General features: G+C 44.8%; 1 protein-coding gene across 2 annotated transcripts in view; it reads left to right on the forward strand.

The window, feature by feature from the left end:
* The window catches only part of ARFGEF3 (ARFGEF family member 3), a 175,899-nt gene that overhangs the window by 147,956 nt on the left and 14,993 nt on the right, over positions 1-12,950 (forward strand). For both annotated transcript variants that reach the window (XM_085879999.1, XM_085880010.1), the window contains exons 34-36: positions 3,613-4,273; positions 9,021-9,459; positions 9,650-9,886. In XM_085879999.1, the coding sequence (XP_085736125.1) occupies positions 3,613-4,273; positions 9,021-9,459; positions 9,650-9,886 (1,337 nt within the window). The remainder of the gene's footprint in view (positions 1-3,612; positions 4,274-9,020; positions 9,460-9,649; positions 9,887-12,950) is intronic.

A 12,950-nucleotide genomic window follows, 5' to 3' on the forward strand; every position in this document is an offset into this window, starting at 1 on the left:
GTGAGCACCAAGTATGAATATTCAGCTATTCATGTTATTTCCTCTGGAATGAAATGTTCCAAAAGCGATGAAACAAAAAAATTTTGCAAAGTTATGGAGAAGGCTGCATAACTCGGACGGACTCTGTAATAAATTCAAAAATGGGGGATCAGTGTCGGTGATGATTGATGCATCAACGTGCCGCAAACTCTGAACCTTCTCGACTTCCCTTGCTCTCACATTTGTCCACTTTGTTCCCCCACTTCCAATTCCTTCCTCTTCCCTCGATAATCCTTTGTCTTAATGATTGCTTCTCATTTCCTTCCTCCTGTTTCTTTTCCTCCTCCTTTCATCTGCACTTCTATCACTCCTCTCAAAAGCCGAGTGTTGGCTTAACGTGGCTGGCTTAAGAGGTTAAAGGCCCTCTCAAACCGTTGAATTAACACCACGTGGGTTGACTCAGCCTGCCATCCTTCTGAGGTCGGTGAAATGAGTACCAGCATGCTGGTAACAAGGGGCCTTGCATCAGCGGCACAGCTGCACCCCCAGAGAATACTGCAGCCAAACAGCCACAGGCTGCATATATGAATAAATAAATAAAAACTCCTCTCAACAAACCTTCCTTTTGTTTTTTCGTTCATACTCTTTCATCCAATCCATTGAATCATGTATAAGGACAGCCAACTTAAATTATTTGCCTTCCTTTGAAGGATAACAACTCGAGTTCATTCATTGTCATGCCCTCTGTCCAGTATGAAAGAGAAATATGTGAATTGGAAAAAGAGGAGAATACGATGGTGACGTGTTGAGAATGCAATTGTGTTATGTCGGTCTGGGGTATTTATCCACAGATGCTTGAATGATAGCAAAGAAGGAATTTTTTTTTTTTTTTTTGTTTTGTTAGTATTTACTAGCTTGACTTCTGTCTGGAAGTTAAAGGATCTGTTTTGTCATATCACCTTAAGCCACATTTTTCTCCATTTAGAACTTGCACATCCTTTCTGCTGAACGATCGAATGGACCTCACAGTATTTTTTTTCTTCTAATTGTGTTGTTCTGTCCTATTCTTTTTACCCGCATGCAATCATGTGATGCCCAGGAAAGTAGGGTAAGTTTTTGTGCCACATGTTATGTTATTCATTGCATCATGCCGAGCTGTTAATTTGATTGTTGAGGTTTTTTTTCCCCTCCCCTCCCATGACTCAAACTACAACTTGTGTGCAGGACAATATTTTCCTTCTTTTTCTCGGTTGAATGATCTGGTTCTTTGCAGTTTATTCCTGCATGTAAGCCGCCGATCAGCTGAACCCACCGCCGCCCCCATCGGCTGACCCCACTGCCACCCCCATCGGCTGACCCCACCGCCACCCCCATTGGCTGACACCGCCGCCCCCCCCATCAACTGACACTGCCCCCCAATCAGCTAACACCGCCGCCACCCCCCGTCGGCTGACACTGCCGCCGTCCCCCATCGGCTGACACTGCCGCCGCCCCCGATCTCATCTTGCATCTATTTAAGTGATGTAATCCATGTTCCTGAGGCTAATTTGAGTGACTCAACAGTAGATTGAGATGCAAGGCCTGCTGTCCTCCTCCTGCAGACAGGTTTGTCACCTACCAGGTTTCAATCACTTAATTTATGGTCTTGCCCCACCTGTCCAGTTTTTGTCTCATGAGCCTGAGCAGGCTGCACTTTCTCAGCTATTAAACCAAGCCTCGTAATGCTCCCCAGATACAGGCTTTCTCTCTTTATTTCAATGTTTTCAGCTCCCTGCATCTGTCTAACCGAGACTGTCAGGGAACTTCAGAGGTGTCATACTTGCCTTTGAACTGTTTTGTCTGTGTTTGATTCCTCACCTGACAAAAACAAACAAACTGTCAACCTGGTGTTTTGGAGGCAGGTTATTACCTCGGTGAGTATTGCCATCTCTTGGATGGAATGTTAAGCTGAGGTTTTGAGTGCCTGTGCTTGCTTGTGGATGCTAAATTGTCCATTGTGGCTTTCACAAAGAGTAAGGCATTGTGACAAATTTCTGCCCTGTTTCAACACCCTGGCCAAATTCTGAATTCCTGTCCGAAAGCAAACAAGCAATGGCAAACTACCTAACATATTCCTAGTTACCTCCGCCACTGAAGGTGGAAGGAGGTTGTTTTCACCCCTATCTGTCTGTTTGTTTGTCTGTGTACGGGATATCTCAAAAAGTTGTGGATGGATTCGGATGAAATTTTGTGGGCAGGTTGGGTGTGTGACAACGACGATATATAACACGATATATAACACGATATCTCAAAAAGTTGCTGAGGGATTCAGATGAAACTTGGTGGACACGTCGGGTGTGTGACAAGAAAGAATTGATTCAATGTTAGTGAAAATCCGAATCCAGATCCGAGAATTTTTTTTCTTTTTTAAGTGATTCTTCACCATTGAGAAATTTGACTAAACCGATATATAGCATGATATGTCAAAAAAATTATTCGTCCTGATTTGTTCTACTGGATCAGGCATTGCATGGCAGAGGTATACGCTCTACCGAGTGCTCTTCGAGTTATGAGACTGCTTCGGTATCACTGGACCTGCCCTCCAGCAAACCACAAAAGATGGTGATGTGTTCAGTCTAGTTTTACATTTGATCATTCAAGCATTCATTTGGGCCTTAAATCATGAAATAAATTCCTACATTTTGAAACTGCTCACGTTTTAGGCTTGAGGCTTGTGGAAGAGCTTGCATGTATAATCGCACACAGAGCAAAAGCATTATAAAACATCAGTGTACAATACTTTTTATCATTCATGTTGAGTGTTATGTGTTGATTTTTGCAGTTTTTAACTTTGTACATTATCTTGAAATGACCAGTTAGGCACTTTTAGGTATTGTATTGGCATGTCATGAAACAAAGCAATGGATCCACAGTTCAAATATAAATTCACATAGTTCACTGTGGGTTTGCCTGTTGTGCGTTCCCTTCTCTTGATGCCAAGAACCCAGGTTAAAATCCCTTCCACATGTAGTGTTGAATTGTTTGTCCATTGTGTATTCATATTATAGTCTAATTCACAATGAAGTGCATTGATCATTTGTAATGTCCAGGAAGTGATGTCTGTGCATCCTCCTGCATGAGCCTCAGACAAGTTTCATCACGATTTTTATTGAACTTGTTTTATACTCTTGTTGAGGTCGGTGGTTTACATGCTCCAGTTTGTTGTGATTGTTGTGCATATTTGCACTTCCTTAGTGTGAATTAATAAATGGATATCTGGGTATTAACGTCTTTGGTCGAGTTGTCGGAGTCTTGGGTATGAAATTTCCGCAAGTAAACTCTTTAAGGACCTTTAAAATCTATGTGTACCTAGAAAGGTATTGTAAACAAAAATAGACTGAATTAGAAGTCGTTGCTGGATGCTAACAGAAAAATCAATCCTTGATGATGGTTGCCTATTCCATGAATCAAAGTTGACTTTTGTGCAAAGTTGACAAATATAGTGGAACTCTTTTAAGTGGCTGCACATTCAATAAATGTAACGCAGTCGTAACGTACTAATCCAAACAATTGTGCTATCTCCCACGTATTCTACAAAACCATGCTTGTGCCCACTAATGCTACCCATGATTCTTCTCGCACACGTTTCCCAAGGCTACCGTTCCGCACCCTCGTCGTACGCCTTCTTTCTCACCAAGTCCTCCTTCAGCACCTTCACGAGCTTCTTGTTTCTGACCATGGATGTACACTGCCATGCCCTACCTCAGTTGGTTCAGAATCCTCTCCAGATATGACTCACAACGTTGAGCATTCAGTTTCTTTCGAAGAGGCTGCAACTGCTGACCAGGCTGCCCAGATGTTATCATCATCAACAAGTCCAACACCATGTTCGTTGCCGCCAGAAACCACGACTTTGCAAAACCAATCAAGCCCAAGCTCGATTTCAACACCATTGACGACAGGACCACTCAAAACTCGTGCAAACCCTGGATCAAGCTTTTCTTCTGAGACGGGAGAAAAGGGCCTTGGTTCATATACCCCTTTTATGAGTCTTCTTCCACCTCATGTACTGGCTGCCTTCCTCGACCTGCCACTCGTTTCGCTCGCTGCTGCACGTGCATTTGAAGGTCGACCAAGCCTACGTTGCTTGCTTGGTCGTGTGGCTAGTGCCGGACCAGGTCCTGCAGCATCCCTACAAAGACAGGCTGCAATGGCAGCTGCTGTTTATGGAGAGGCCTTGCTGGCAGCCCTATCACAAACTGCAGACACTGACTTGACTGCCAATAAGGTTAAACACCTTCTCCGGGAAGAACAGGTAAGTGGTGCCCCAGATGTGGTTGTGTTTTTTTCGCTGCCGCTGACGAAGTCGCAGGGGCATTCTTTTGGGGTTGTCCGTCTGTCCGTCCGTCCATATGTACATGATAGCTTTTCATTACCTTGGTAACTTAAGAACGACTGAAGGGATCTAAGTCAAACTTGGTACAAGTATGTATAATGATTTAAAGATAAACTGATTTGATTATGCGGTCAAATGTCAGAGGTCATGTTGAGTTAAAATTCTGTTACTACGCTAACCTGTAAACCAGTGATGGGATTTTGACCAAACTTGGTATAAGGACTGTACTGTATAAGTATTATGATGCAAAGATGAACTGATTAGATTTTGGCATTAAGTGGGCAGAGATAATAAGAGTAAGAGTGTGAGCAGAGGCACATCGGGTAATGTCGAAGAGTGCCGTTCTCATTTTATATTCTTCACCCCCCCCCCATGAGGTTTAAAGGTGACATCATTGTCTATATGGCCATGCTGAAAAATGGTTAGGATGCAATCGTATTTCTAATTTTATACAGATCTTACACCTGGGATGACCAGTCAATGGATGGAGTTCAGTCTGAAACTTGGTTTTGTAAAGGGCTTACTGCTGTAAAAGTTTCACCTTTTCTTTAAACAGGATATATGAAGAGTAGCAATGGTGTAATACTTTGAGGGAGGGGGTTTGGGTGTGGAAAGACCAGTGAGATGCTAATTTATCAGTGGGTAAGAGGAAAATACAGTGCCGATAGAAAGTCTACACCACCTTTCAAAATTTTCACCTTTTGTTGCCTTACAGCCTGGAATTAAGTTGCATTAAATCAGACTTTTTCCATCATTATTTATACATCGTAACCCACAACTTCCAAGTGAAAAACAAATTCGACAAATTTCAGAAAATTAATTTAAAATACAAATTAGAATATCTTGGTTGGATAAGCGTCCACCTCCTTATAAGAGCGATTTCAAATTAGCTCAGGTGTAACCAATCACCTTCAAAATCACACAACAGGTTAATTGGCTTCCACCTGTATTAAATTGTAGTGATTCTGATTATTTCAGAATATAATCAGCTGTTCCTGTAGGTTGCCTCTACTGGGTAGTGCATTTCACAGCAAAGACTCAACCATGAGCATCAAGGAGTTTTCAAAAGATCTCCAGGATAAAGTTGTGGAAAGGTACAGGTCAGGGGATGGGTATAAAAATATTTCAAAGGCCTTGAATATCCCTTGTCGTACAGTCAAGACAACCATTAATAAGTGGAAGGCGCATGGTACCACAAAGACCCTGCCTATATCAGGCTGCCCCTCCAAACTGGATGAGCAAGCAAGGAAGAGACTGATCAGAGAGGCCAGCAAGAGGCCAATGGCAACTTTGAAAGAGCTACAGACCTTTATGGCAAAGACCGGTCACTGTGTACATGTGACAACAATATCCCAAGCACTCCACAAGTCTGGCCTGCATGGTAGGGTGGCAAGAAGGAAGCCATTACTCAAGAAAGCCCACCTTGAGTCCCATTTGAGGTGTGCAAACAAACACTCCAGAGATTCTGAAGCCATGGTGGCAAAAGGTTTTGTGGTCTGACGAAACCAGGATGGAACTTTTTGGCCTAAATGCAAAACCTTACGTTTGGCGCAAACCCAACACAGCACATCACCCAAAGAACACCATCCCTACTGTGAAGCATGGTGGTGGCAGCATTATGTTATGGGGATGTTTCTCATCAGCAGGGACTGGGGCGCTTTTCAGGATAGAAGGGAAAATCGATGGAGCAAAATACAGAAAAATCCGAGAGGAAAACCTGCTGTCCTCTGCAATAAAGCTGAAATTGGGACGGAAGTTCACCTTTCAGCATGACAGCAACCCGAAGCACACAGCCAAAGCGAAACTGGAGTGGCGAGGGACCAAAAAGATAAATGTCTTTGAGTGGCCCAGTCAGAGCCCCGACCTCGATCCAATCGAAAATCTGTGGCATGACTTGAAGATTGCTGTCCATAAACGCTCCCTGCGCAACTTGACTGAACTTGAACAGTTTTGTATCGAACAATGGGCAAATATTGCCCAATCAAGGTGTGCAAATTTGGTAGAGACCACCTTGAGCCCCATTTGAGCTGTGCAAACAAACACTCCAGAGATTCTGAAGCCATGGTGGCAAAAGGTTTTGACTCACATTACTCAAGAGCTCACCAACAGACTCACAGCTGTAATTGCTGTCAAAGGTGTTTCCACCAAGTGTTAATTCAGGGGGGTGGACACTTATTCAACCAAGATATTTTGATTTTGTATTTTTAATTAATTTTCTGAAATTTGTAGAATTTGTTCTTCACTTGGAAGTTGTGGGCTACGATGTGTAAATAAAGATGGAAAAAGTGTGGTTTAATGAAATTTAATTCCAGGCTATAAGGCAACAAGAGGTGAAAAATTTGAAAGGGGGTGTGGACTTTCTATAGGCACTGTATGTGGTTGGATTGTAAAGCATCATGTCACAGCATGACTCATCAGGGGCACCACCCAAAGGGAAAGGCAGTACTCAAATGAGCAAAGGACAAAGTCCTTATCACTCCTGCAAGTAGTTTTGCCTTTTCAATGAATGACTTGGTGTTATGGAGGCCGTCACTTTGATATTTCATCAATCCAGAAGAGGTCCTGGCTGATTGTGAGTCCCAGAAGTTTGAGACTGAACCTCTTCCAGTATCTGAGTGGCTGATAGATGGGTTTGTTTAACTGTCCTTCTGGAGTGACATGGTGAGACTGTGGGTTTTTCTGGATTGAAAGATGTTCCATTGGTCAAACCATATAATCATTTCCATCCTGTGATAGGGTACTGTATGTGGCATAATGTGGAGTTTGTAAAGGAGGAATATATGATGAACAAGACTGGGGCAAAGCCACTGCCTTGAAGCACTGACAGCCTCGATTGGAAAAGTAGAGGAAAGGATTTGGTTGATAGTAACTTGTTGACTGTGATAGCTGAGGAAGTCAGAAAGCCAAATATGAAGGCAGCCTTGTTTGCCACAGGCAGCAAGCATGGTAAGCAGGGCAAGATGCCAGACTGTTGAATGTCTAAGATAAGTCCAGGGACACCGTCCTGACCTCTTGTTTTGAGATGTTAGACCTCCTTTCATTGCAAAGAGAAATGCCGACATATTCAAAGTTAAGTGATCAGGATGAATACAAACAGATAATCACAAATCGAGCTGTTTGAAAAGAGGAAAGATGACATCTGCGGCGACAATGGATTGCCTGACTTTACTTGTAATTTAATGTAAGCTTCCTGGCCTGCAGTTGAGATCTGTTTTTTTACACCTTTCTCGTGAATGGTAGTGATGGTCGTTGTCTTCCAGGCAGACGGGAGGCACCCAAAGGTGAAGTACAGGCAGAAAAAAAGCAGACGGAGTGGAAGCAAGAGCAACAGAGCAGTATTTCAGAACAAACATAACTGATGGCATCTGGGGTGTCACTGATGCGCAAAGGAGTGCTGGACAGAACCTTCTCTACCTTCTTGGGTGAGGACACACGAAGGAAGCAGTGGGTACGAGGCCAGAAGATGAGGACAGAGGGAAGGAAAGTTGGGGAAGCAAGTTTTCAAGGCAAACACTCAGTTGTGACTTACTGCCTTATCTCAAGCAGGGGTGATGGTGGTGCCATTTGAAGTGGGGGAGAGGGTGGAGGGGGAGTGTATATCAGAGACGGACTTGACAAGGTGCAGCCTTGAGATAAGCAAGTCATCATTATTAGATGGACAGGACACCACACTGATAAGGATTGGGTGGTGCGTTGTGCAATCAGGTATTACAGTTGTTTAGGATGGGTTAGTTCAACCATATACTGGTAGTCTTATTGCTGTCTTAACATATATAGCAACACAACCACCGGGATATGGTTTGGGTCTATCAAAACCAAAAAGACAACAGTCCTGGAGAGAGACAGAGTAATTGGAGAGAACCTCTGAAAGCAACGTTCTGTTGAACAATATCATGAGCTGTTAGCATTAGCCTGAATGGAGAGACTGGTGATGTTAGAACAGTCTTCAGATATTGCTGGTCCATACTGTTTGGGAAACAGTGCGAAAATGAACACAAATAGGAGCTGAATGAGTGGACTGATGAGGGGTGGGGGTGGGGGGTGTTTGGAGGTTACGACACATGGTGGGGGGGGGGAGGGTGGGTTTTGTTTGGGAGAATTCAGGATGGGGGTGGGGGAATATAAGCACAAGGGGTGGTGAGGGGATGCAAGCACTATGGGTGGGAGGGCACAAAGGTGAGCTCAAGTTTAAAGATGGGAGGTGGTGAGATGCAAAGGTGTTCACGAGCCTGCAACCTTCGGTCTATTTCATAATCTCGAGCTCGTACAAATGTATACACACACTGTGAACAGAAGGATAGTTGGAGAATGAGTAGCAAGAGCAGGATGCGGTTAAGAGGAAAGCTTTTAGAAGGAAGAAGGAGTGGATCAAGAAAAAGAGATGTACGAGAGCTGGACAGAGAGTGGAGATTTACAGATCTGAATATGCGGCCGAGGCAGGCACGTGGGACAAAGATGCACAAACCCAGTACTACGGTACACATAAATGCACTCAACAACTTGATAATTATCATTGACAATTAACAGAAACAATTTCAGAAGACTATTCTGGAATGATATCCTCAGCTTTTGACGAGTTTGTCAGAGCAGAGATCACAATTTTTCACAAACGAACCCAGAAGCGGGATCACTTTTTTTTGCATTGCACTTCTATTGTTTCCTCTAGGACAATATGATTTCATCCGATTCATCCGTGCCCTCCTCCGCCCAGTCATCTGACACTGATAATGAAGACCGGTCTGCATGTTCTCAACGTGACAACATATTAAGTGGTGGGGAGAATGGCAAATGTGGTGACCCTTCTTTGGCTGTTCCTGCTCCGGCTGACCCTGCTGACTGGCGTTGGTTACTCATGCGGGTGAAACGTTTCTACAGTGACATGTGTGAGGCCTACATTCAGCTGCATTTGGATCTCGCTGATGGGGCCTTACGGCCATCGGAAGCTCTATTTTTATTACCCATAAGCCAGCCAGACACAATTTGGACATCTCCGCTTTCATCACCTCCTGCTGTCGTTGCCACACCACCAACGCCTCCACCATCAGCCACCAATTTTGCGAGCCTTCACTCAACTAGCCAAGGAGAATATGTGAATTACACCGATGGTGAGTAAAAGTCATACAGAAAGTCCAACCTTGTTCAAAGCTTGTTTGGCTGTTTGTGAGTGGTTCAAGCATTATTGGTGTGTTCATTTGCCTGCCATTTTGGACACCCATCAGTCTAGATTTTAAACCATTGTATTCCTCTGCTGCAATAACTCTGAGATAATGTTAGGCTTCTTATCTCTTCATACAGATCTGTTTCCAGCACCCAGTCTCAGGGCCCCGTGTAGCCCCGTCGAGGGGCCACCGGGAGAACCGTGCAACAGGTGGCGCACGGGGGAGTGGTGGGAAGGAGCAGGTGGGCGCTTGTACACTGTGGCCACCGATCACACTGTACGGCGCCTCATTTCTGAATATAAGAAGAGGAAACAAAGGCACAAGCAAACAATGTTGCTGAGCAGCTTGGGGAAAGCACCAGCAGCTGCTCCAGGTTTGTACATGAACGGCTGCTGTTGTTCATCACCATGAAAAGGTTGTGGAGGAAATACAGTAACATACAGGAAAGATGGTTGAGTTCACATAATGATTATCACAGTGATTGCAAGCTAAGTTAGGCTACCCCCTTGAGAGTGAATGAAGAGGGTCATGAGACAAAGCACACTGAGCATAAGCAGATGAGCATGCCCAGTGGTATCTCTCACAATGGTGAGACGAGGGAGGACATGGTGGATGACAGGCAGCGATGCAGCATTGGATAAGCGGGTGGGAAGGAAATGGGCCTGATATTGCGAAGAGACGGTTGTGTCCAAGGAATATAAATATATTGCTTGGAAATACAGTTGGATGCAGTAACAGATAAAACTTGAACAGCACTCGGTAGAGCACATACCTCCGCCTGGCTGAACAATTTACCTTTTGTATCCCACTGATAGGCCGGATCTACACTACCGGTCAAAAGTTTTAGAACACCCTGATTTTCCAGTTTTTATTGAAATTTAAGCAGTTCAAGTCCAGTGAATAACCTGAAATGGTACAAAGCTAAGCGGTAAACTGCCAGAGGTAAAAAAAAAAAAAGTTTAGGTGACCAAAAACTGAAAAATAATGTAAATTTCAGAGTTGTTAAAAAGGCCCTTTTCAGCGAACGAGTGAAGGGTTAGCAACTGCAGCTGTTCTGCAGCAATGGAAGTAAATTAAGCCTTGAAAGTTGATACAAACAATTCCTGCAGGTGTCCCAACTTTTGTTGATTAGTTACAAACCCTCTGTCTGTATAAAAGCAGTGTTGGAACAGACTGTGTTGCTTCACTCTCTGAAGCATTATTTGGACAATATTGCACTGCACGAAGTAGTATATTGCTATCAGAATGGCGAGAAAAAGACAATTAACAAAGGAAGACAGACAGACCATTATAACCCTTCAAAGTGAAGGTCTTTCCTTTCGAGAAATTGCAATGGAAGCCAAGGTGTCAGTGAGTACAGTTTCCTACACCATCAAAAGGCACTTGGAAACTGGAGGAAACTCTGACAGGAAGAGGTCTGGCAGACCCAAAGCCACAACACCATCAGAAGACAAGTTTCTGAGAGCCAACAGCTTGCGTGATAGGCGGCTCACAGGACAGCAGCTTCAAGCACAGCTTAACACTGGTCGAAGTAAGGAAGTCTCAGTTTCAACTGTGAAGAGAAGACAGAGCTGCAGGTTTGACAGGTTGAGTGGCAGTAAGAAAGCCATTGCTAAGATGGCAAAATAAGAAAAAGAGGCTTGCCTGGGCCATGAAGCACCACCAGTGGACTACTGAAAATTGGAAGAAGGTCTTATGGACCGATGAATCAAAATTTGAAATCTTTGGTTCATCACACAGGGTTTTTGTACGCCGTCGAGTAGGCGAAAGGATGGTTCCTCAGTGTGCAATATCAACTGTCAAACATGGAGGGGGAAGCGTCATGATCTGGGGCTCTTTTGCTGGATCCAGAGTCGGCGACTTGCAGAGTGACTGGCACCCTGAACTAAAAGGGCTACCACAGAATTTTGCAGTGCCATGCAATACCCTCTGGTCTATGCCTCACTGGTCATGGGTTCATCCTACAGCAAGATAACGATCCAAAACATACCTCCTGGCTATGTAAGAACTACCTTAGAAGAAAAGAACAAGACGGTAGGCTTCAAATCATGGAATGGCCAGCACAGTCTCCGGACTTAAACCCCATCGAGCTGGTTTGGGATGAACTGTCCAGTTCTTTCATCCCCCTTTCCTGTCCAGGCTGGAGTTCCTCAAGGTAGCGTTCTGGGCCCTGTTCTTTTTTCTGGTTTTCATCAATGATCTCTCCGACTCACTGGAAAATCCTCTATATCTCTTTGCTGATGACTCCACCCTCTGCCGTACCATCTGTCATCCCTCAGACCGGCAAGCAGCAGCTTCTTCGCTCACTGGTGATCTGGATAAAATCACAAACTGGTCCAACACGTGGAACATGTCTTTCAATCCGAACAAATCTCACACTCTCACTATGTCTCTTCGAAAGGACCATTTAGAAACCCCCCCCCCCCCATCCACTTTCTCAACAATCCTCTGGAAGAAGTCCTTTCTTTCGAGCTTCTGGGTCTCACTATCTGCCATGACCTTTCCTGGGAAAGCCACATTTCAAACCTCGCCTCCAAAGCCAGTCGCCGACTGGGAATCCTCCATTGTGCAAGGTCCTTCCTCGGCCCACCTGAGTTCCTGACCACTTACAAGGCTTTTGTCCACAGCCTGATGGAGTACTGCTCTCCCCTCTGGGCTAGTGCTCCTGCCTCCCACCTTTCTCGGCTTCACCCTGTATAAACCAAGGCATTTTGGATCATTGGCATCTCCCGCAATGAGGCTGAGTCTTTGGGCCTCTCACTCAATCACCGCAGGTTGGTCGGTGGTCTTTCTGTCTTCTACCGTCTCCTCTCCAGCCTCGCCCCCCTGCTCTCTCTGCGATTTGTCCCCACCACATTTCCGCAGGGTGCTCAAGGTCCGCCAACAACCCCCTTCTGGTAAAACTACCAAAATCACGAATCACTGCTCACCTTCACTCTTTCATTCCTCTTTTTTCCCGCCTTTGGAATAAACTCCCTCACTCTATTCATTCCCATTCTTCCCTCCAGGCCTTCAAAACAGCTGTTCACCACCACCTCTTATCATCCCCCATCCAAATCCTCGATCTTTTCTACCCCCGATAATCCAACCAAACCCACCTCCTTCAAATTCCCTGCTTTCCTTCCTGAAAGTCCCTGTAATGTCCATCTTGTGTACCCCGTGTTCCCCGCCCCATCCCTCTCCGTTCCACAGATCTGCTAATGTCTCTGTTCCCCACTGTTTTGTCCTTCCCACTCCCTCCCTTCCTGTCTCATGCCCCCCTTGATGTGCGTTGTGTGTTAGCTCTCATACGAGCCTCGACAAGGTATACAAAAAAAAACAAAAAAACTGTCGCCGGCAGGGTGACCCGTATCTTGCCAAAAGGTGACCAGGTGTGACTTCTTGAAGGTCACACTGAGGTGAACAGAGCTGCTATCCACCAGGAGCGACTCCTTGAG

The sequence above is a fragment of the Eptatretus burgeri genome, chromosome 1 (genome assembly GCF_056783735.1).
Source record: "Eptatretus burgeri isolate ZD-2024b chromosome 1, Ebu_testis_v1, whole genome shotgun sequence".
In the NCBI taxonomy this organism is placed as follows: Eukaryota; Metazoa; Chordata; class Myxini; order Myxiniformes; family Myxinidae; genus Eptatretus; species Eptatretus burgeri.